General features: G+C 51.1%; 1 protein-coding gene across 4 annotated transcripts in view; it reads left to right on the top strand.

Annotated features, from left to right (window-relative positions):
* Positions 1-23,730, top strand: part of PAQR5 (progestin and adipoQ receptor family member 5) — a 96,592-nt gene extending 72,862 nt beyond the window's left edge. For 3 of the 4 annotated variants that reach the window (XM_006071019.4, XM_025296244.3, XM_006071020.4), the window contains 6 exons: positions 3,203-3,330; positions 6,460-6,665; positions 8,910-9,036; positions 15,522-15,618; positions 17,798-17,939; positions 21,260-23,730. In XM_006071019.4, coding sequence (XP_006071081.2) covers positions 3,203-3,330; positions 6,460-6,665; positions 8,910-9,036; positions 15,522-15,618; positions 17,798-17,939; positions 21,260-21,501 — 942 coding nt within the window. In that variant the 3' untranslated portion in view covers positions 21,502-23,730. Of the gene's footprint in view, positions 1-2,765; positions 2,913-3,202; positions 3,331-6,459; positions 6,666-8,909; positions 9,037-15,521; positions 15,619-17,797; positions 17,940-21,259 lie in introns of those variants that run through there. The other variant, XM_025296245.3, reaches the window with a different exon arrangement.
* Positions 23,731-24,733: the final 1,003 nt, after the last annotated feature.

The raw sequence follows: 24,733 nt of genomic DNA, 5'->3' as shown, positions 1-24,733 counted from the left end.
TGTCCCCTTCTCCTTCCGCCTTCAATCTTTCCCAATATCAGGGTCTTTTCAAATGAGTCAATTCTTTGCATCAGGTGGCTAAAGTATTGGAGTTTCAGCTTTAGCATCAGTCCTTCCAATGAATATTCAGGACTGATTTCCTTTAGGATGGACTGGTTGGATTTCCTTGCAGCCCAAGGGACTCTCAAGAGGCTTCTCCAACACCACAGTTCAAAAGCACCAATTCTTCGGTGCTCAGCTTTCTTTATAGTCCAACTCTTACATCCATACATGACCACTGGAAAAACTATAGCCTTGACTAGACGGACCTTTGTTGGCAAAGTAATGTCTCTACTTTTTAATATGCTGTCTAGGTTGGTCATATAAATGATTTACATTCAGTCAGTTCAGTTCAGTTGCTCAGTCATGTCCGACTCTTTGCAACCCCATGAATGGCAGCACGCCAGGCCTCCCTGTCCATCACCAATTCCTGGAGTTCACCCAAACTCAGGTCCATCGAGTCAGTGATGCAATCCAGCCATCTCATCCTCTGTTGTCCCCTGGTCATCCTGCCATGAATGCCTCCCAGCATCAGGGTCTTTTCCAATGAGTCAACTCTTCACAAGAGGTGGCCAAAGTACTGGAGTTTCAGCTTTAGCATCATTCCTTCCAAAGAAATCCCAGGGCTGATCTCCTTTAGAATGGACTAGTTGGATCTCCTTGCAGTCCAAGGGACTCTCAAGAGTCTTCTCCAACACCACAGTTCAAAAGCATCAATTCTTCGGCACTCAGCTTTCTTCACAGTCCAACTCTCACATCCATACATGACCACTGGAAAAACCATAGCCTTGACTAGATGGACCTTTGTTGGCAAAGTAATATCTCTGCTTTTCAATATGCTATCTAGGTTGGTCATAACTTCTCTACCAAGGAGTAAGCGTCTTTTAATTTCATGGCTGCAGTCACCATCTGCAGTGATTTTGGAGCCCAAAAACATAAAGTCTGCCACTGTTTCCCCATCTATTTGCCATGAAATGATGGGACCGGATGCCATGATCTTCATTTTCTGAATGTTGAGCTTTAAGCCATCCTTTTCACTCTCCTCTTTCACTTTCATCAAGAGGCTTTTTAGTTCCTCTTCACTTTCTGCCATAAGGGTGGTGTCACCTGCATATCTGAGGTTATTGATATTTCTCCCGGCAATCTTGATTCCAGCTTGTGCTTCTTCCAGTCCAGCGTTTCTCATGATGTACTCTGCATATAAGTTAAATAAGCAAGGTGATAATATACAGCCTTGACGTACTCCTTTCCTATTTGGAACCAGTCTGTTGTTCCATGTCCAGTTCTAACTGTTGCTTCCTGACCTGCACACACATTTCTCAAGAGGCAGGTCAGGTGGTCTGGTATTCCCATCTCTTGAAGAATTTTCCACAGTTTATTGTGATCCACACAGTCAAAGGCTTTGGCATAGTCAATAAAGCAGAAATAGATGTTTTTCTGGAACTCTCTTGCTTTTTCCATGATCCAGTGGATGTTGGCAATTTGATCTCTGGTTCCTCTGCCTTTTCTAATGATTACTAATATTGTCATTATTATTTTTCTCAATTAATCTACTCATTTTTATTTATCTTTCAAAGATTATAGCAACATTCAGCTAAATCAATGGTTCTTAACTAGGGGAGGTTTTGCCCCAGGGGACATGGCAAGTTTGGGAGATGTTTTTGGTTGTCACAGCTTGGAAGGGGGGCATGGTGGGTGCTCTTGGCATCTCATAGGGAGAGGCCACAGATACTACTGACGATGCATATGACAGCCCCCCCAACAACAAAGAATTGGCCCCAAATGTCAGCATTGTCAAGACTGAGAAACCCTGATCTGATCACACCCTGATCTGATAACGCAAATCCTGCTACTTCAACAAATGAAGTTCTTTCCTTTCCCATGTTCCCCCCAGCCTCCATCCCACCATGTGCACTTAAATTGCTGTAGTTCTTAGCATCTTGGCAGGCATACAGTTGACCTTCCACTCTTGTTTCACTTAATGTTACATCCTGAGCTTTTGTTCCTCATGCCTCATCGTCTTCACAATTACCTTTTTTTTTTCTTATTAATTTATTTACTTATTTTGGGCTTCGTCAGGTCTCAGTTGCGGCACACACAAGCTTCTTTCAGGTCGTGGCGCTGGCTCCAGAGCAGTGGGCTCTGTAGTGGCAGAACACGGGCTTAGTTGCACAGCAGCGTATGGTGGTAAAGACCCCACCTGCCACTGCAGGAGACATAAGAGATGCAGGTTTGATCCCTGGTTCAGGAGTATCCCCTGGAGAAGAGCTTGGTAATCCACTCCAGTATTCTTGCCTGGAGAATCCCATGGACACAGGATCTTGGTGGGCTACGGTTTGTAGGGTCACACAGAGTCAGACATGACAAGTGACTTTAGCAGGCATGTGGGATCTTAGTTCCCTGATCAGGAATTGAACCCGTATCCCCTGCATTGGAAGACAGATTGTTAACTACTAGACTGCCAGGGAAGTCCCCACAATTACCATTTTAAATGGCTGTAATGCAGTCCTCCAAGCAGGTTGACACCCCGTATTTTATCTGGCCAGTCCAAATTTCTCATCCAGGGTGAGGTGGTTGTCAAGAGCCTTGCCAGGTGGGCTGCCTGAGGCGGGGGGTGTTTGTGTGGGCCTTCTGCTCCACCTGCAGCCCAGGCTGATGCCATCATAGTCTTCATCAAAAGGCCTTTGTGAAGCGTTCTGGTGAATATACCCTGGGTCCCGGGGGATCTCCTGCAGAGATCATCCCACCAGCCCCTGACATGCAGGGCTTGTCGGCTCGGACAGGCAGCATATATGTCAACCATCCGAAGACCGGGCTGTAGGCCCCAGCCAGAGGGTGCAAAACCAGATTCTTAAGAAACATTCATGACAGAAGTAAGTGCCTCTGGGAATGGACAGACAGGCTGGATTCCCAGAGGAAGTCGGAGCCTTGAATCTGCTCCTCCAGCTGACTGCAGGCTCCTGGGAGGACGTGAGATTTTAGAAACCATGGGAAGCAAGCGGGAAGCCATGTGACAGATCAAGGACCTGGGGTCAGGTGTTCCAGGATCCAGTGGACAAGTGCCCAGCCTGGGAGAAAGGTGGATGCTACCAGGGACATTCCCCTGAGACCTTCCGGCCACCCTCGTGTGTAACCTCAGCGTCCCTTTCTCCTCCCCCTGCAGGTGTTCCATGAGCAGGGCATCCTCTTCGGCTACCGACACCCACAGAGTTCCGCCACTGCCTGCCTCCTCAGCCTTTTTCAAATGACCAATGAGACCCTCAACATCTGGACGCACTTGCTGCCCTTCTGGTACCTCCCGGCCCCCTGGTCCAGCTGTTTCACGCAGAGCCTGGGAACCGGGGCTTCATTAAACACAGCTGGGGTGGGGCAAGCTGAGGTTCTGTGCTGGAATGTGGGCGACTCCCCCCGTGGTGCGTGAGTGTGGAGCCGGAGGTTGTGGGTGAGCTCTAGGGCATGGATTGCTGTAGAATTTGAGGGGCTCCTGCAACTCCCCAGTCTTTCCCTGCTCCCTGCTTCAGGGCCTGATATGAGAGCATTGTCTTATTCAGTCTGGGTCTTCTAGAAGCCCTGGCTGACACTCCCTAGCTTGAACAAGTCACCTCTCTGGGCTTTGCATGTTCCCATCTGCAGAGCAGGAGCGATAGGCACCACTTTTCCCAGGGTTGCCCCAAGGATTATCAGAGGAGATGTGGGAAAAAGCATCGGGCACAGAGCTGTGGATGCTCATAGTCATTCTGGGGCCACAGCCGCTGTGAGGCACTTGGTCAGGCAGCACTTTAACAGAGCCAGCCAAGAGAATGAATGCTCTGGCAAGCGCGTGCGCACAGATGGGAACTGCCAGGGAGCTGAGGAGGGACCTGGTTTAGAAAGATGGGGGACGAAGACCAGCTTCACACACCCGGTGCCTGGGCATAGTGAGTGGCGGGTAGAGATGGGATCGTAATATGTGAGAGTTGGAAGGACCTTGGAGGTCACACAGGCCACCAGCCCTCTCACACCGCCACCGGCTGACACAGATGCGGCCCAGAGAAGGGTGTGGCTTGCTTATATCTCTTGGCAAGTTCTAGCACAGGCTAGTTTCTGGATTCCCCCTTCCGATTGTATGGAGGACCAGAGAGAGTAGGAAGGACCCCAGGGTGTGCTGCAGGTGGAGAAGGTCCCGAGGAAGGAGCCCTGCCCAGCCAGCAGTCAGACCCAGGCCAAAATGTGCAGAAGGCTGCTTGAGCCAGATGCATCAAGGGCAGAGAAGGGAGAGCTCAGGCTTGCTGTGGAATGGGACCACCTGCAAAGAAGCCCTAGGGCCTGCAGCCTGGCCAGGGAGGCAGCAAGATCTGCTCAAGGAGGCTCTTTGTCATTTTAAATTTAAGTAAAGGCAATGGGACCCCACTCCAGTACTCTTGCCTGGAAAATCCCATGGACGAAGGAGCCTGGTGGGCTGCAGTCCATGGGGTCGCTAAGAGTCGGCCACGACTGAGAGACTTCACTTTCACTTTTCACTTTCATGCATTGGAGAAGGAAATGGCAACCCATTCCAGTGTTCTTGCCTGGAGAATCCCAGGGACGGGGGAGCCTGGTGGGCTGCCATCTCTTGGGTCGCACAGAGTTGGACACGACTGAAGAGACTTAGCAGCAGCAGCAGCAAACTTACGTAAGGGCTTCCTGGAGGCTCAGTGGTAAAATCTGCTTGCCAATGTAGGAAGCACTGTTTCGATCCCTGGGTCGGGAAGATCCCCTGGAATAGGAAATGGCAATCCACTCCAGGATTCTTGCCTGGGAAATCCCATCATGGACAGAGGAGCCTGGCGGGCTACAGTCCATAGGGTCACACAGAGTCAGACACGACTGAAGTGACTAAACAACAACAAAATATAAGTAAAAAGTCTAAATGCTAATACACTGTAGTGCTGCAGAAAGAAATAGAGTTGGTGTCTTCCCGCGGCCCCGCTTGTCCTCTCTGGAGTGGCTGGGGTGACCTGCTGCTTGTAATCCTCCCAGGATGCTTTTCTAGAGACTGGAGCATCTGTGACGTGTGTGTGCACCCAGCGCCTGCTTCTCTCCTCCCTCTGCTCCTCTGTTGCTTCTGCCTCCAGATCTCTGTCTGACCCCCACGCAAGCCTCTCTGGCTTTCGTACAGCTGTGCAGTGTTCCATTTTCTGGATAAACCAGAGGTGACTTGGGCTGTTTTGAAATTTGTGTCACTACAAAGGACCAGCCTGACCGTCCCTGTTGGTGGGGCTTGCGTTGCTGTACACACGTGCCTTCGTAGCCATTCCCCAGCTGAGCCATGCTGGCCGGAGCGCCCCACGGGGCCTGACACCCCTGCGCTGCCAGAGCCCTGAGAGCACAACAAGGAGCAGCAGGAAGGGCTTGGGGGAGCAGGAGAAAGATGCCCCAGGGCAGTGGGACTCAGGAATAATCCCAAGCTGATAAAAGGATACGTTTTGAAGAACAACAGAGGGAACAGATCACAAGTGTGGGCACAGATCACAAGTGTAGCCAGAGGAGTGAGCAATGCTCCCGCCATTGCCCCATGAAAAGCTTTTAGTCCCTTCCCTGGGGGAGTTCGTGGGAAAGGGGCCTGACTCTCTAAGAGTGGTTTGTGGAAGTGAACGGCTTCTGCAGGGAAGACCCCCTCACCTGGGTTATGGGTTGGGCAGATCTGATGTGGATCTGTTTTGTGTTACTGTAAGAGACGAATCTGGAGGTCTAGGCTTGGCTGAGACTGAGTCTTGGGACCAGGCCCCTCAGTGAAAGAAATGGTGATATTAGTGGAAGAGTAGCATGGAAGAAGGGGGAGAAAATAGTCCCGTTGCCTTCTAGACTTTCCAGACAGAGGGATTGTTTCTCTTTGAGGGGTCTTCCCACAAGGGAAGCCTGACCAACCATGGAGAGAATAAGGCCAAAGCTGGATCCTATGAGGAATGGTTGAATGCACTGAGGTTCTTTAATGTGAAGTTCAGAGCGGTGGGGAGGGATTTTGAAGACAGCTGTGAGATATTTGATGGGTTTGTTGTCTGTGGTGCTGATAGGGAGAACTAGGACTGATCCAGTGGAGAGCGATTCCAGGGAGATAGATGGCAGCTCAGTGAAACTTCCAAATACTCAGAACTGTCTTGGGAGGTGGTGAGCTCCCTGGCCCTAAAAGCATGCAAACCAAAAGTGGAGAGTCACCTGGGCAAGAAGCTGTAAGAGGGATCTGTCACCACATGCAGAGTATGCGGACTGGACCATTGCCCTTCCTGTATATGTCCAAACAATAAAGGACCCCCCTCACTCTTCCTTGCTCCTGGCATGTCAGCAAAAGGAGACCATATAGGGGCTGGTCATCCCAGGGAAAGGGAAGGTAGGCGACGGTCAGGTGAGGACTGTAAGAGGAGCCGTCAGCCTGAAGGTTGAGGGTGCACCCCTGTGTTCCAGGTTCTTCTCGTGGAGGTTTGTGAGCACCCTGCAAGTGACGGACATCCTGAATGACAGCTACTCCTGGCCTCTGCTCGTGTACATGGGCGCCAGCTGCTTGTTCCCCCTGGCATCCAGCTGTGCACACACCTTCAGCTCCATGTCCAGGAACGCCCGCCACATCTGCTACTTTCTGGACTATGGCGCCGTCAACCTCTTCAGCCTGGGTATGTGAGGCCCTGCTCTCACCTTCTGTCCCCCACGACAGAACCACCTGCCCCTTCCCCTGGGAGCTGGGGTCGCTGTGAGGCTCTGGTGCGCTTGCAGAAGGGTCGCCCCTGCCCAGGTGCCTGATGAGGGTTGTAAAAGAAACGTGTCCAGAGGTGTGCTGGCGAATACTGAACAACCAGCTCCCTGGGGACAGAAGTCCCAGTCTGGGTGATGGCAGATAGCTATGGTATATGTACTCCCGCCATGGCCGGCTTCCAGCCACCCACCCTGACAGCAGGGCCCTGAACTGTGGAGTATCATTATACCCATGCTACAGATGAGGACAGTAGAGGTGAGTTACCCAGATCACGAGGCTTGTAATGGGAGAGCCAGGGCCTGGGAGCCTCAGAGCCCCTGCCTGTGGCTTCCTCAAGTCCCCAGGCCTGGATCCACCTCCTTGGAGCTCCTTCAGTGATTCCCTCATTTCCATTCCGCACTGGGAACAGCTCCCTAGGAACAGTTCGTGCATCTTCCTCATCTGGTTTTCCAGTCCGTAGCTGAGAGTCTGACTTGGGGGTGTTCAGTAAACCTGAGAGGAAGGTCTAGTCAGCTGAGAGAGGCTGGGGGTCCACCTGGGACCCCCTTGTCTGCAGCCACCTCTCCTCCTCCGTGACCCTGCTGCAAACCGCCAATCCCTGGAGGGTGGCATTTGCTCAGCTTCCTCCCTGGTGTCCAGCTGCTCCCCTCCCGCTCAGCCCTCCCGTGCATGTATGGCTTTTACTAGACTCCGGCCATTTTAATCCCCTGCTTAAAATCCTTCAGTGGCCCCCACTGCCTGAAAGGGGATGTTCACTTTCATTGATCTGGCATCCGATGCTGTGTCCTGCTCCTATTTCCTGGAGAGCCCCCTCTGCCCTCAAGCACCTGTCGGAACCTCCAAAGGGCCAGCGCCTTTGCTGCGCCCACCCATCCTCAGCGCCCACCTCACCCTGGAGCCTGGAGGCTCTCATCAGTTCTGCTTCCCACTACAGTTCTGGCAGGCGCTGGGTGCCCCCCCCCCACTCTTGTGTCACCCATGGGCCCGGTCAGGACACAGACCACGTGCCTCCTGGGCCACGTGGGAGCTTTCCCACAGTATCAGGCCGAGAGAAGGGTCTGGCTGTTCTCCTGGGGGCAGTTCCCAGCTGGAATCACACAGGTGACCTGCAGCAGTGGGAGCACTGTCCCAGGACGTGGCAATCCTTGGCCCTTTCTGCCTGTGGGACCCTGGGCACATCCCTCAGCTTCCCTAGATTTCAATGGTCAAATGGGAGCAAAGGCAGAGGCTGAACTTGTGTGGTTTGAGGCCTGCTTCAGCTTTGAACTCGGATTCCAAGTTCTCTTTATCTTTGGATAACAGGTGACCTTAGCCCTGACCTTAGGCCCTAAGCTGACAGATCTGTGGCTGCCTCTCCCAGAGGGACCTCGGCCCGGAGAGGCCCTCTGGTCCAGACCCCAGGACACGCCTGTCCCCTTTGAAAAGGACAGTGCTGGTCCCTGTTCTTTCAAATAAAAGCTGCAGCAGGCAGGTGTCTAAAAGGTCCTTCAGTAACCCTTCTCTCACAAACTCCAAAACCTAAAACCATACAAAACGCCGAGGCTAGCCTCGAGTGCTCGGCCTCTTTGCCGACCTGTCCCTCAGCCCCCTGATGTGGCAGCCCTCCCCTCAGCAAGCGCTCTCCCTCCCTGCACTTTCTGCCCGACACCGTTGATTATTCCACAAGGAACACCCGTATCATCATCTCAGGGCAAAGCTGAGCACACGGGGGTGTCATCGTGGACCACAGCATGTGGTTAAAAGCAGGGACTGGTGCTGCACGGCCTGTGTTTGAAGCTTGGCTTTGCTGCTTTCCAGCTGTGTGCCCCTGGGTGGGTTACCAAACCTCTCTGTGCTTCTGTTTCCTCATCTGTAAAATGAGGTTCAGTGCAGGACTGATGTCCGAGGGTGGCTGTAAACATTATGTGAGTTAATACCTGTCAAGCCCTTGGAGCAGCACTGGGCTCCCAGAACAATTCTCAGGGTGGGATCCGGGTGGGCAGAGAAGAGAGACGGGGATGTACAGGCTGGGAGGGATGATGGCATAGCGAGGGTGGGGTGCAGGACTGCTCATGGTCTGTGGGGTGATGGGGCTCAGCCAGATGCAGGGCAGGGTGGTCTTCCCAGGGAGTCCAGACAGTGCTGAGTCCTGGCTTCTTGCCCAAGGCTGGTTTTGCTCCTCCAGGCTGTGCCATCGCCTACTCTGCCTATGTTTTCCCGGACACGCTGGTGAGCACTACTTTCCATGACTACTACCTGACCCTGGCTGTGCTGAACACCATCGTTAGCATCTGGCTCTCCTGCTACTCCAGGTACCCAGCTGCTCTGCCACGGATGGGATGGGGCGAGGGGACGGGTGGTGGTGGAGCACGTGGCTCCCTGGACTGCTGGAGGGGACAGGGGGAGAGGTGCTCGGGAGCCTGGGGCTCAGTTCCGGATGGACTTCCAGTGGCCGGGCGGGACCGGCTTCACAGGCGCACAGCCTGCGCAGGTGCTCAGGGCCCCATGATCAAGAGGGCTTCAAACTTGGCTAATGCCCTGCTGCTGTTGTTTTGAAATACTTAGTGATTTTTGAACAAGGGGGTCCCGTCATTGCCCTGCAAATGATATAGCTGGTCCTGTTGCTGAAAGAGTCACTTACCCTCCTTGAACCTCAGTTTGCTTATCTATAAAATGGGGTCAAGGGAGTTCCCTGGCAGTTCAGTGGCTAAAACGTGGCCCTTTCACTTCTGTGGACTGGGCTCAATTCCTGGTTGCGGAACTAAGATTCTACAAGCTATGTGGCTTTGGCCAAAAAGAAAAATAAAAATGGGGTCAACACAGCTATTCTGTGAGATGGGTGTAATATATCCAGAACACTTGGCACAAGCCTGGCCCGGAGGAGGCAGTCCATAAACAGGTGGTCTGCTAATAGGAGCTGAGAGGGGCCTGCCTCTGGACACAGGCACACCTTAGAGATACTGCAAAGATATCAACTTCGCAGTAGGCAAGTCATTGAACTTTCTGGTTTCCCAGTGCATGTAAAAGTAGAATTTTTACTATAGTCTATTCAGTGTGCAAGAGCATTATGTCTAAGGAAACAGTATACACATCTTAATTTAAAAATACGCTACTGCTAAAAAAAAGTGCTATCATCTGTCAACACAGGGTTACCACAAAACTTCAATTTGCAAAAAGCCACAATAAAGCAAAGTACAACAAGATATGCGTGTGTGTGATGCACGACAGATGACATTCAAATGTCTGACACATCCCCAGGGGAAGCCTGATGGCCATGAGTCATGCCCAGCTCACTGGCTCTAATTCTTTTTTTTTTTTTTTTCCTTTCACTCAAGGAAGCTCACTGGGGTGTGAGTACAACGGGCATTTTTTAGGATAACTACTCTAGATTATTCAGCTTTTGGTAAAAAAACAAACTACCCAAAATGACTTCGGAAACCTCTCAAAGGATGGCGTTGGGGTAACATTCCTGTGTAGACTGTGCCAGGTGCTGGGGGCCTTCCATGGTGGGTTAGCAAGAACACCAAGGAAGGCTGGCAGTCCTGACCACCCATGCCCCCAGCCTGTGCCTCTCCTGAGCCCTGGCCTTGCAGCATTCTTGTTCCTGGCAGCCGTAGCTCTTCCCTCCCCAGGAGAAAACCGCAGGGGTCGGGGTGGCAAGGTACGCTTCTGCAACTTCCCCACAGTGATTTTGGCTCCAGCTTTCTTTGGGGGCACTGGGTTTTGTGGGACCCAGAGGTAGGCAGATTTTCCAAACTTGACAAGCTGCTTTTCTTTAAAAGTCAGAGAGTGGAGCCTTAAACAGCATCAGGAATGCTTGCCCCAACTTGCCTTCCCCTCACCTGTCCTGAGGCAGGTGGGCAGCGTGGAGCTGCTTTCCATGGGGGTGAGTCTCGTTTGCAGGCTCAGTCTCAAGACTGGGTTTTGTGTTGCTTCATCTGGTGGGAAGGCCTGGGGTGTGAGGGGGGGCAGTAAACCCTCTCTGGGGGAATGTGGAGATGAGTGCGGTTCAGTCCTTGTCCTCATAGAGTGCCCCGTGGAGTATGAGCAGCAGACTGCAGACCTCCAAAACGTCTAGACTGAGTCAACATTTTCTTTAAGGGCCAGAGGAAAGGGTTTTTTTTTTTAAAAAAAAAAAGCATGTAGCATTACATGCTACATAACATAACATATAACATAGCATATAACATTGCAAATAATGATAATACGAAACGACACCTGCTTGGATAGCCAGGGTTCTGTGAAGCAGCCTTAGAATCGAGCATTGAAGAAGGCTGAACACTTTCGCTGGAGAAGAGGGAAGGGCGTTTTGGACAGAGCCGAGAGCCTGAACGGGTGAGGGCCTGGCGAGGATGGGACGGCACTGGGGGACAGCAAGGAGCTTCAGAGTGGCCAGAGCCTGCGCAGCTGGCAGGCGAGGGGGGTAGAGACTGGAAGAGCGAGCCAGAGGTGGGGGATCGGAGGCTCCTCGTGTGTCCTACAGAGGACTGGCCTTGTGCTCAGAAAGGACAGTGAACTTCATAGGAAGACAGCTCTGTGGACTCAGCCACTGTGTCCTGTGGGGCTCAGTGGGGGCTCAGGGAACAGGAAGGGAGAAGGAAGCAAATGCCACATGCTTGGAGCCAAGGATAGAGTGGGACGTCCCCTGTGGGCCCATCCAGCTTCCTTCGCGTCTCGTCCTCTCTCCTTCCCATGTGCTGGTGGATCCCTGCTCTTACAAGACCCGTCCCCTTTGTTTTCATTCTCTGTCTTTGTCTTCGGTGTCTGAGGAGGAGGGCTCATGCTTGTGTGGGGAGAGACTTTGTCCTGATTAACTGCAGGGGAAGCAGCGGAGGCAGGCAAGGAGTGTCTTGAGGCCCAGCTTCACAGGCTTGCTGTGTGGCCTTGGGCCAGTCTTGGCCCTTAAGCAGGGGCCCCTGAGAAGAAGTTCCCTGGGTTCCTTCTGTTTAGGCATCTATGATACCAGCTTCAGTGCCTTTTCCAAGGTTCCTCTCCGTGCCTTCTCCCCCGCATCCCCCAGGCCCACCCCTGCCTCTCTCACCTGCTGTATCAGTCTGTGGAATGGCTAGGAGGCCAAGAACCACCTCTTTTCCTGAGCGCAAAAGAGACCATGGAGCTCATGAGTTGTGCTTTAGTTATCCACATGCTTCGCAGAGTAGTGTGGTCCAAATGGCCTTCATTCCCACATAATACATGTCCTTTAGGTAAATTCCACATAGAGAGCTGGGAGCTTCCCATGTGGCTCAGTGATAAAGAATCCACCTGCAATGTAGGAGATGCGGGTTTGATCCCTGGGTCAGGAAGATCCCCTGGAGGAGGAATGGCAACCCACTGCAGTATTCTTGTCTGGAGAATCCCATGGACAGAGGGACCTGGTGGGCTACAGTCCATGGGGGCGCATAGAGTCGGACATGACTTAGAGACTAAGCAACAACAATCATGGAATTTAGTTCAAAGGAACACGTTCTGGAAAACTGCCTTCTTGATCCTTAGTGTTTACGGGGGAAATGGCAGAACAAATGACCTCTCTGTGGCTCTTGGAGCCAGGTGGGTGTGACAGAGACCCTGCCTGCTCATACCTACTGACCACCTGCAAGCCCAGGAAGCATCGCCACTCGCTCAGGAATGGTAGTTACACGTGTTTGCTGTGCATCACGAGTCCCTGTGGGTACTTTTCCAGTCATCCATCCAGGGCATCCAGCAATTGGTTTTTTAGACACGTGCTCGCTCTGTGGAACGCCGTGTGGTCAGTGCTGTGAGGGAGAGATGGGTTTTCGTCCCTGGTGGGATGTGAGCTGTGCTGTGAGCGCCGTGCCTTGGCAATGGTGCTGCGGCAGCTCAGAGTGGCCTGGGGCAGGCCTGGAAGAGGGTTTGGAGGTCAGAGGTGGAGACGGGAGGCTTAGCAGACAGTGGTTCCCAGACACGTCCAGAGGTCAGAGGGCTCAGCCAGATGATAGACTGCTGCTGGGGCCAATGGTCAGCACGTGGAAATGTCCACATTCCTGTTATGTCATCCACACAACAACAAAACAGCCATAATACCACCCCCCTGCCCCCTCTGCGTGCACGAAGGCGCGCACACACACGCACCTTGGCAATAGAATGATGTTTCCAAAGGCCCACTTGTTTCAAGCGTAGTTCTGGAATTCACTTGCACATCTGTCCAGCTTTGTTGCAACAGGATTTATCGGGTTTTAGAATAGACTGGTATTGTATCAGCGCTTTCTTGGTGGAGGCTTCTCTCGAAATCCAATGTTTCCTGCCCACCTGGTTCTAGGCAGAGGAGGCCTGACTCCCTGACTCCCAGCCTTGGGGGACAGGCATTGCCTTACCAGGCGAGGTTTTGGAGACTCGGGCGTGGTGTGCTTTGGAGAATGCCATGGCTCCTTCCCCTCCTTCTGGCTGTGGCGACACCCTGTGGCCTGATCTGGAATTGCACTTTGGTGGTGGGAGGCCCACCGTCTTTGTAGCTGCTGGCCCTTCTGCCTCTTGTTCTCTGTTGCTCTCTTCTGTTCTGCTTTTTCTCCTTTTTCCCTCTGTAGACTCGGCTTGACAGCTGGAGAGGCTGGTTCGTTTGCCCTTGGGGAAGTACTTTATCAGGCCGGGCGCCATGTCTCAAGTCGCAGGAAATCCGTGTTTTGGGGGATGGCCCTCGCCAACCAGAGCCAGCTTTCTTCCTGTGTAAGTGGCCACAGAGAGAGCGTGCTTTAAGAGCAAGTCTCTTCGCACCCAGAGGTGATAGGCGGTGGCAGAGCATGGGGAGGGAGGGAGCAGGCTTGCATGGTCGGGCAGGGTCGGCCAGCGTAGACTGAGAAGGTCCTACGAAAGATGGGCTCTGACTTGGAGCAGTGGAAGTGTGTTCCGTTCGCCTCCTGGGGCAGAGGGGTGTCCGTAAGAGCAAAGTCTGGGGAGTGGTCTGAGACCTGCCCAAGGGGAGAGGGTGGGAAGCCAACCAAATGTCCTGGCTGTAAATCCTGGCTTTGCCTCTTTCTAGCTCAGCTGATTTTAGGCAAATCACCCAGAAGTTGTCTGTTCCCTCCTGTTCTATTTTCTGTACCACGTGGCCACAAGATGGGGAGAGGGAGAGGATGGGTCCTACAACACATTTTTTTAAAAAATGCTGCTATTTCGTGAGTGTTACTCTGTGCTCTGCACAGCTGTAATCTCCTAGTGAGCATCATTTGATGAAACCCTTGCAACAAGCCCATAAGGGATTCTGTAGTCATCCCCATGGTACACACGAGGATTCTGGGGCACAGGAGGGTTACATCACATGCTGGATGAGATGGTCACAAAGGTCAGGGACTGGACCAGACTCAAGAGTGTCCAAGACAAACACTGTTGTCAGATCGTGACCCTGTGCCTATCCCAGGGTTTGTGGTTTCCTCCAAGGCCGGGGTTCTGTTCTGGGGGATGATGAGTTGAGGTCCCTTATTTCTCCTCCTCCTCTTTGAGCTTCTCTTCCTTCTCTGCCCAGTGTTCACAGGGTCAGAAAAGAAGAAGGGACATGCCCATGGGCTTGAGTGAAGTTGAAGCTCATCTCTGGGGGTTATGGGGCTTCTCAGGGTCCATGGTGAACAGGGGTCCCCAGGCTGGGCTGCCAAGCATATGCCCACATCCTCAGGCACACTTCTGAGCCGGATGCTGGAGATGGAGAGCCGAGCAGACCCAGCTCCACCCTTGAGGAGGGTTCCCTGACCACCCTGGAGGCAGATGAGGGTGTCTCTGCCGTATTCTGTGCCAGAGGATGTGGGCACAGTGGGGGTGCCTGCACTGGCATATAGAGGATGTGAGGATCCTGCTGGAAGAGACGGACCCGGGCTGGGGGAACAGCAGACCCTGTTTGGTGGAGAAGGGGCAGGCAAGTGGGCTGGGACAGGGCACCTGGGGAACAGAAATGAGGGGCAGACCTCACCAGAGAGCGTGATGAGGGGCAGAACTGTCAAGAAGGGCTGGAGGGCCCCAGTGCCCCCATTATCTTACAGGCTGCCCTGTAACAGCCACCCTACAAGCCTCAACACCCTGGCTCTGCATATCACCTTTGCCGGGGCAGGCTCTGGCCTCACAGTCCTTGCGTCCCCAGGGAGAACCCAGCCCCCACAGTACGATGTGGTATTGAAGCGGGTACCTGCCCTGCCACCCGGCCCAGCCTGGGAGTGTGAGCTCTCCCTTGCCCGAGCCCCAGCTCAGGGCTGCGGTTTTGTATGGAGCCTCTCCTTCAACTCAAAGAAGGAAGGCCCATGCTTGGCCAGTTTCCCCAGCCCAGGATTCCTGTGTGTGTTATTAAATATTCCAGAAATCTCTTGTCATTAAACATCTAATTGTACCCAGGGCTTTTGCAGGGGAATCACCTGGCGACTCTGACTAGTTAAGCATCTCAACCTTCGCAGAGGTGCCAGCTGGCCCCAGGAGCCTGTGCATTTGGGTCCGCCCATGCGCCACAGTCTGTCTCTCCTGGTGGCTACTGGTCTGACTTCTGGAAGGCCCTGTGGCAGTTAGATAACTTGTCCCTCGAAGGTTTTTTGCTCCATGCCTCCTCCCTGATTTTGGATACCATTGCTTCTTATGGTGCAAGGAGATGGCGCCTCCAAACTCTTTTCACATCTGAGATGGAGCCCTTCCCAGGGGGGCTGGTGGTAGAAGTGGAGAGGGCTGGTGGGGAAGCTGCTGGCAGAGGGAGGAGTTTGTGCGCAGATGGTTTTCTGTGGGTTACTCGGCCTTGGCTATTTTTAGTGTGTGTTATTGATTGAAACTCCCTTTCATTCTCATTTCTCCCCCATTTCCTTTCCTGATTTAGGTTTTTTGAGATACAGAAGCCCGGGCTCTGTAAGATGCTTCGTGTCCTGGCCTTTGCTTTTCCCTACACCTGGGACTCCCTTCCTGTCTTATTCAGGGTAAGGGCCCTGCTCTGACCCCTCTCTGTCTGTTGGCAACACCAGGGAATCGATTGTGTCCTGAGCTCTGGGGATCAGATGCTGTCCCGGTCGCAGGAGAACACATGGGCGCAGAGCCCCACGTGCTCCCTTATTGGCACTCACAGACCAGTTAGGCGGCACGGACAGAGGCCCTGATGGGCATAGGCTGCCACCACCTACCACGGGCACTAGGTGGGTGGCGCCAGGAGATGCATCAGTGGCCAGTGCTACCCGGAGGCTCAGGAGCAGTGTCGGAGGACTGGGCAGGAGAGGCAGTCTGGGGTTTAGTAGAGTGAGCAGGAGAGTGGGCTCTGGAGGCAAATCTCTACTATTCATTCACTGCAAGACTTCGGGCAGGCTTTCTACCATCTCTGTGTCTCGACTTCCCTCATCTGTAAAAATGGCCTGGTAATAACACCACCTTGTGTCAGGCTATGGGGAGGATTACATGAGATAATGTGTACAGTGCTAGCTGGTGGTGAGAGTCCCATAAATGCATTATTATATATTATCATCAATTAACATAGACGTAGTAGGGAAGGAAAGCATATGACTGAAGGTCTTAAAGGATAGATGGGAATTAGATGGTGAACACAAAGGAAGAGGGTATAGGAGGGAAGACAAGAAGAAGGCAAGTTCACATACTCTCAGATGGCCGTGCGTTCAAATCCCAGTCCCACTGCTCACTGGCTGTGTGACATTAGGCAGTGAACAAAACCTCTCTGAGCCTCAGTTTCCTTGTCTTTAAATGAGGCTGACATCCCCTCCTTCACAGGGGGGTAGAGGAGGAGTCATCAAGTGAACAGGCCTGATGGGCTCAGCAGGCCCTGCCCCGAGGGTGGAGGCAGTGTAAGAGTCTGGTGCCCGAGGCTGAGATGGCAGCTCCCAGGGCTGAAGGGGAGGGGTCAGGCTGGCTCCACCAGCTGAGACACTGAGCCTGTGCCCCGTGCTCAGCCCGTGTGGGTCTGGGGAGACCAGAAAGGGGGATGCAGCCCACTCCGTTGAATCCTCCCTGGAGGACACAGATCACACCCAGGAAACCAGCGCAGAGAGAGCAAGCCAGCCCCGCAGACCACCCCTGCAAACAGCACCGCTTCTTGTCAGGATGAGTGCTGGACGCTCCTGGCACTCGGCCGCGTCAGACTCCGGGCAGTGGGGGAGGAGGGGTCTTAGCCTGTACGGTGCTGTGGCTGAGCACTCAGGCTCTGCAAATGAGCCTGACTTCTCTACTAATTAGTGGTTGGCAAGTCACCTTCCAGCCCAGTACTCTCATCTGCAAAATGGGAGAAATGGAGTCTTTCATGTGGTCATTGTTGAGGCTCCGATGAAGTGATGCACCCAGAAGGCCTGGCCTGGTGCCCTTGTAGGTGGTGGCTGCTGCTATTTTTAACAATCGTACAAAAACCGTACCAAACTCCAAACCAGGATAATGTCCGTAATTAATAGTTTTTGATGACTCAGAAGGCCTTCCAGGAATTCCTAGGCCTTAAAGCCTTAATTAAGAGCATCAGTTCAAGGGATGTGCTGGTTAAAAGTGAGTTTAAGTGTGAATGGGCCATTTTTTTTTTTTTTACTTACATTTTAGCCCCGGGGTGGGGGTGGGGCAGAGTAGTGATACATCTAGCAGGATTTTTTTTCCCTTTCCTTTTCTCTTCACTTCTGTTGTTTTCCTTTCCTTCCTTCCTTTCTTCATTTTTTTTTTTTTTGATAACTAAATAACCCAAAGGCTCTCTTGAGCATGTAGGGGGTTAAAATACAGTTACCTTAGGTCTCAGTTGCTCACACTCAGAACAGGAAGCCTGCCCACACAGGCCCTGTGAGGTCCCTTTCCAAGCACAGACGCCGTGAGGGAACGGCCTTGGCGCACAGAGTCCACTCGTGTGCGTGGGGAGGTCTACAGACCTCCTCTCGAGCCCTGATGTTTCTTTCTGTCTTTAAGCTTTTCATTTTGCGCTGGAGTATAGTTGATTTACAGTGTTGTGTTAGTTTCAGGCGTACAGTAAAGTGATTCAGGGATACATAAACAGGTATCTATTCCTTTTCAAGCTCTTTTCCCGTTTTGGTTTTTGCAGCATGTTGAGCAGAGTCCCCTGTGCTATACAGTAGGTCCCTGTAGGCTATCCATGTTAAGGCTTGGCGTTTCTTTAAATACCTGCAGGTATTCCTGCTCCCCGGGGAGAGTGCAGAGAACGAAGCCACCGTGTACCACCAGAAGCACGTGGCCATGACCCTCCTGGCCTCTTTCTTCTACTCTGCGCATCTGCCGGAGCGCCTGGCCCCTGGACGCTTCGACTACATCGGTGAGCGCGGTGGCCCCACTGCCCGGGGGCTCCCATCCCTGACAGCTGTACGATAGCTGCCAAGGGGAGGCGGGGGCAGGGCAGGAAGCAAATCCCCCGGAAGTTGTCCAGGCCCAGGCCAAGGTGAGTGAAATTGTCAGGTGACAGAGGCCAGGATGTGCACAGACCATGGATGCCCAGGGAGGGTGGTGGAGGATGCAGAGAAGGTGGGTCTAGGATTCTAAAGCATTTCTGGAGGGTCTGGGGACAGGAGAGTCCCATTATTACCTCGAACGTGAAATCCCATTATTAAGTGACCATGGAAGGCAGCTGTAAAGAGGAAGAGGAAAGACAGGGTACAGAAGGCTCTGAGGGTACCAGCCAGCGGGGGGCGGGCAGTGCCAAGGAGAGGAAAGAGTGTCTCATTCAGGTGGGTGTGATGGTGCCAGGAATCGTGGTAGAGCAGTGGTTCCCAGACTCAGCAGTTCCCAGTCTGGACGAGTAGTCTCAGCCTCAGCTGGGAGCGTGTGGATCTCAGCCCCCACCCCCAAGACATCCCGCTGGGGTGGGCCCAGCACTCGCTCAGAAGCCGAGTGCTTCTCCAGGTGAGCCTGAACGTGCTCAAGCCAGAGAAGCCATGTGGTGAAGAGGAGGCGTCAGAGCTACAGGGGTGTATACCTGCTGGCAGGGTTCCTTCCCCTCTGTCGAGGGACGTGGGTAGCGCTGTGCAACGTGTCTCCTCCACCCTGGCTCTGGGACTGGCTGGAGGAGGGAGCCTTGGGCCACTTCTGGTGAGGCTGAGGGGTCCTGGGATGGGAGCTCCTTGGATAAGCCACCGTGGAGATCTAGGTCCTCATCCCAGGGTAGCGAGCAGGAACCTCGGTTCTCCCCAGGCCCATTTTATCCATGAGTTTCCATCTTCTACCCAAGAAACGTGGCCACATTTTGCTTTGACAAGAGTTTCATCTCCTTTATTCCTTCTCCTCTGCCAGAAGGGATCACATGAGCAAAATGGTTAGAGGGCAGATTTCAAAAAAGGAGGGAGATGAGAGGGCCAGGGGATTGGAACCTGCCCAAGGAGCCTGCCCAGCATGTCCACCTCCCTAGCCCCAGCCCAGCCAGAGGAAATACAGCTGATCATGTACAAAGTCTGGGGTCAGCAGGAAAAACATAAAGAGACGCTGGGCCTTATTTTGCCAACTCTGGCTTCTTAATAACATTTTATTTACTCACCTCTACCCTGTCCCTTTGGGTCTAGAGCAGAAAGACACTCCAGTGGGGGGACATGGCAGAGATGGCAGATAACGACAACATCTTAAACAAGGGCTTTGGAAAGATCTCTGTCCTTAAATAACAGAGTCAGCCAGATTTTGAGCTTCCTCCCCAATGCCCACAGGAAGCTCCTCCCTCTTCCTGCCAGACGGGATTGTTGACTTTTCCTGCAGGCACATTTCACATCCGTCCAGTGCTCTTGGTTCTTCGTCTGTTTGACTCCTGCCCTGATGGAGACAGGTTTGTGCCTCAGTTGGTGAGCACAGCTGGTCACTTCCTACTGCTTGGCCCTGTGTCCTTGGAGAGTACGGTTCTCAGCTGGATAAGCAACCACTTCTGCCGCAAAACACACAGATTTGGAAATTGTACACAGCCCAGTAGTATGGCTTGAGTGAGGCAGGGGCGGCCCCTCCAGGCACAGTATCTCCCTGGGGGATGCAGGCTGGGGTGCTGGCAGCTCCTTGCCCTAAGGAAGTCATTGGTCACTCATTCAACTTTCCTGCATCTTCATTCACGACTTGGCTCTGGCTCATTAGGGCAGATGGCCAGGCTGGTCCCTTCTGTGGACACATTTATTGAATACTTGCTATAGGATAAATCTTGGGGGTACAACACTGAATTCTTTTTTTTTTTAACTGAGGAGGGTCCTTATTTAACTCTTGTATTAGTCTGCTAGTGCTGCCGTAACAAAGAACCACAGACTGCGTGGCTGATACAAAAGAAGTTTATTTTCTCATAATCCAGAGGTTAGAAGCCCAAGATCAAGGGGATGGCAGGGTTGGTTTCTTCCAAGTCCTCTCTCCTTGGCTTGCCAGGGGCCATCTCCATTTCTTTTCACATGATCTCTCCTCTGTGTACGTGTACATCCTAATCTCCTCTTCTTATAAAGATACCAGAGCGGGTCCCATGCTAGACCTCATATTAACTTAATTGTCTTTTAAAAACCTTATCTCCAAATATGGTCACATTCTCAAGTACTGGGAGTTAAGACTTGTAACATGTGAATTTGGGAGGGGGAGATACAATCAGCCCATGAAACAGACAGGCTTCTCATCTTACTCCTGGTTTCTGTCCCCCCAGGCAATCCCCAGCCCTGGGCAATGGACTCCTTTTCTCACCAACTACCAAGTCAGTACCTCCCTGCGCACCGCACCCACCCTCCACTGGGCTCCCACCCTCTGGGGATGCATACATGCTGACTGGGGTCCTGTGAGTTATCAGAGAGAAGGACCCCCTCATTGTGTCTGGGACTAACCAGCAGTAGGGGGAGGAGCATCTCACAAGTGGTCAGCAGAAAATCTGGCTGGCTTCCCCTTTGATACTGAAGTCAGGATCAGAACTGACTGGTGATGGCTCTCAAGAGGTAAACTTTAGTAGGACTTTCTCATGTGAAAAGCGGGACTGGTGGATAAGTTGTTTTAAAAATGGATTTGGTTTTCTCTGATGGCCTTTTTATTTTTCTCATATGATATTTTAAAAATAAAAACTTAATAGTATATATCACACATGGGCTTCCCAGGTGGCACTAGTGGTAAAGAATCCACCTGCCAATGCGGGAGACACAGGAGTCACGGGTTTGATCCCTGAGTTGGGAAGATCCCCTGGAGGAAGGCATGGAAACCCACTCCATTATTCTTGCCTGGAAAATTCCATGGACAGAGGAGCCTGGCAGACTGCAGTCCATGGGGTCGCAAAGAGTCAGACACAACTGAGCGACTGAGAACACACACACACACACACACACACACACGTTATATATAACATAATACCCTGATTTCAAGTGCACAATTCAATCTTTTTTTTTTCTTTTTAGCAAATTTACCACATTGTATAACGATCACCATATATGAGTTTTAGAACATTTTCATCATCCCAGTAAGATCCTTCCTGCCCATGTACTGTTAATCCCAGCTCCCTGTCTCAGGGATGTGCCTTTTCCGGACAGTGGGTATCTTGCATCCAGCTTCTTTTACTCCACAGTGTTTTTAGCACACAAGCCATAGGATGTTATCAGTAGTCCATTCCCTGTTTATTGCTGATTTTGGTGGCCTTTTGTGTGTTTGCTTTAGGTCACAGCCACCAGCTGTTTCACGTGTGTGTGATCCTGGCCACACACATGCAGATGGAAGCCATCCTTCTGGACAAGACTCTGAGGAAGGAATGGCTGCTGATGCACTGCAGGCCCCTGGTGTTCGCCCAGATAGCCGGAGCCATACTTCTGTGCCTCGTCTTCAGCCTCAGCAACATAGTTTATTTCTCAGCTGCTCTGTATCGGATTCCCGAGCCGGAATTACATAAAAAGGAAACCTGATTCATACCATAAGCTTTTCGTACCAAATGTCAGCATTAAGCTACAACACCCTAACTACCATAAGCCAATGGCATGGTCCCAGTTTGCAGTGGCCTAAAATATTTAGAATGCTTGATATCTTGGCATTTTTGAGCGGGTTCAGGTCAATAAGGTGTTTAACTGGGGACATTTCTCTAGATGTGCATTGGATTCTCTAAGTACGATTTTAAAAGGGGGACATGGGTTCAAGTCAGTCCTCATTCATGCAAATCATTATTTCATTTAGCTTTTAATTTATTTAAAGTATGTTCTCCGATTCTATTTAAACAGCTGGATTAGGCATTACCACCCTTGTAGCTTTACTATTAAATAGTTGGATTAAGCCTTACTACCCATGAAGTATTACTCTTGGAAAATGGAACACGCTTCATCTGATGAGTTTCATGTAGCAAAGCCTCTCCTACCACAGTGGAGGAGTATGAGCTGGGAAGGTCAGTCAGGGAACCTGAAAAAACGGAAACTGAGTCTGCGGGAGCTGTGGGGTCTGGGAAGGCATTCCAGAATGAACAAACCTGGTTTGGGGAGGGGTCTTCTTCCTTTCCCCACCTAGTGAAGGAAATGAATTGAAAGAGCGCCCTCTTTCCCCCGCAAGTCCATTCTGCTTCACCATAGAAGGTTCCCATGCCATTATGGACTTGGATTTTGTTGAAAGTTCACAGCCTGTGGCTGGGTGTCATATGCTCTGTTTTGCTCTGTTTTCTTGTTGCCAGCTTGATGCTGTGAAGTATTATGCAGCACAGGTAAAGTGTGTTACCTAGAGGGCACTAACTGAATTAATCCCAATTGGTTGTACTCATCTATCACCCTTTAACCAATGACATCGCAATATTTGGGGAGGTGATACATTTAATGTTGCTTCAGCATTTCATATGTGCTGCAGAATTTAACGTTCATGTGCAGAGGGTACTAAAGACTTTGCCAAAAGAATGGAAACACTTGGTGAGCTTGTGATAAATGTAGATCCCCCAGGCAAATCAGGAGACGCTGCTTTACTAGTTTAAAATGTTGGTTTCCTGCAGAAGGTCTGTACTGGGACAAGTTCCCCAGGTGATTGTCAGGAGGGTCATGGGCCAAACTTGCAGAAATGCCGGTGTCACGAGTTCCAGAATGCCCAGGGCCCATCAGCTGTGTTTTGATTGGTCCAACTTTCAGCAGCTCACCACCTAAGGCTGTGTCCTCTGCTTTTCACTCTGTGGAGTACTGAAACACTGAATATTTTCTCATCTGTTGCAGTACTCATTAAAAGTTCAGTATTTCGTGGTGTTTTCATAGAGTACAGAAATGCTGAGGCCCATTACTCCCTGACATGCACTTGCTGACGACTTAAGGGGCCATCCATCGCAATGCAGGAGCCTCTTCTGCTGACTCAGGAACACCCCAGTTTCTTAGAACACTGCCTCTATGGTTAACTGGCCCAGACGTTTGAATGACCTTGTAAGTTTAGCTCATCAGCTAATACTCTGAAGACAAGAAGCAATTTATATCGGATATGAGTGGTCAACAAATATGATTTCATTAGTTTTATTGTCTGTTTACTTCCTCTGGGGAAGGTAGACTGATAAAATTATATAGGCTGGTAAATTTTTGGTACATTAATTGCAAGCTGCACGACAAAATTTGTTTTTTTGGCAAGAGGTTGACACTATTACTGAAGTTGTACTCCAGCAGGGGTTCTGGGCTTCCATTTCATCTTACTGTAACTTCAGTTTTATGGTGGACAGAGGTACTAACTTTACGTACTCCATTTTAGTAATGCCAAAGGCATGACGGTTTCTTAATTCTCTTGTTTATAGAAAGTAACATAAGGTTCTTCATTTAGCTCAGAAGTAGTTGAAAGATCACAGGTGACTAATCTGAAGGACTTTTAGAATATTTAGTCTTTGGTTACATTGCTTTTTCAGCATTGCTTAATGATGAAAATGAAATGTTAAATCAACAAAATAAGGCCAAGTGTTTCATAATGTTTTTATACATTTGGTAAACTTAGTCCCGTTGTATACTTTTGGACAGTGTTACAATTAACTTTTATAACAGTTTGCAGGACACTGATTTGGAAACTTATAATGATGAATGAGAATGTGTTCAAATATATTCATTTTCATTAAGTATTATGAATTCTAATGTGAATATAGTTTTGCTAAGCCATTTCAGAAATTTAAAAGACTGGCAGTGGGCCAGGTGAAAACCTCACTGCGAGGATGTCTTTTAATGTGTGTGTGTGCTCAGTTGTGTCCGACTCTGCAACCCCACAGACTATAGCCCACCAGGCTCCTCTCCATGAAATTTTCCAGGCAAGAATACTGGAGTGGGTTGCTATTTCCTTCTCCAGGGGATCTTCCCAACACAGGAATGAACCCAGGTCTTTTGTGGCTCCTGCATTGGCAGGTGGGTTCTTTACCACTGAGCCACTTGGGAAGCCTTGTCTTTTAAGGTAGCAGTTCTCAATTTTTTTTTTAACATCTCAGTACACTTTGGAGATATACCATATTCCCCCTGGTAGCGATTGCTCACCAAGACCCTGTCTCCTAAGGGGCGAGGGGAGCGGGCACACTCCTGAAGGGATGTACCTCTTCCCCCTCCCTTGGCTCGAGAAACACTGCTCTAGAATTTACCGATCATTTTTATTGTGATAAAACTCAGGTATGCTTGGATGAGGCCATTTGGTCACTTGCCTCTTCCTTCAGTCACAAATGGAGAGTTTAATTTTTCTTGCGCAGTCTTTGGAGAGGAACGCTCCTTCTTTCCTAAAGACATGAATTTGTCAGACTCCCCTGGTGGTCCAGTGGTTGAGAATCCACTCCAATGTAGGGACACAGTGTGATCTCTGGTTCAGGAAGACCCCACATGCCTCAGACCAATGAAACCTGTGCACCATAACTGCTGAGCCTGAGCTCTAAGAGCCCAGGAGTTGTAACTACTGAACTGCTGAGCCTGAGTGCCCTGGGGCCCTTTCTCCACAAGAAGAGAAACCACTGCTATGAGAAGCCTGCGCATCACAACTGAAGAGTAGCCTGCACGCAGCAACAAAGACGCAATGCAGCTCCAAATAAACAAAATATACTTTTTAAAAAGACAAGAATAGGTCCTTGGTGATTAGAATTAGAAGTGGGATGTTTAGAAGGCTTTTGAATACAAAGTGATTTAGATATTTGGTCTGCAGCAATCTTTCTCAAAGTGTTTTTTGGAGAAGGAA

Source organism: Bubalus bubalis, chromosome 11 (genome assembly GCF_019923935.1).
Source record: "Bubalus bubalis isolate 160015118507 breed Murrah chromosome 11, NDDB_SH_1, whole genome shotgun sequence".
In the NCBI taxonomy this organism is placed as follows: domain Eukaryota; kingdom Metazoa; phylum Chordata; class Mammalia; order Artiodactyla; family Bovidae; genus Bubalus; species Bubalus bubalis.
The sequence above is the reverse complement of the archived record's forward strand: the minus strand, read 5'-3'. Positions and strand labels throughout refer to the sequence as shown.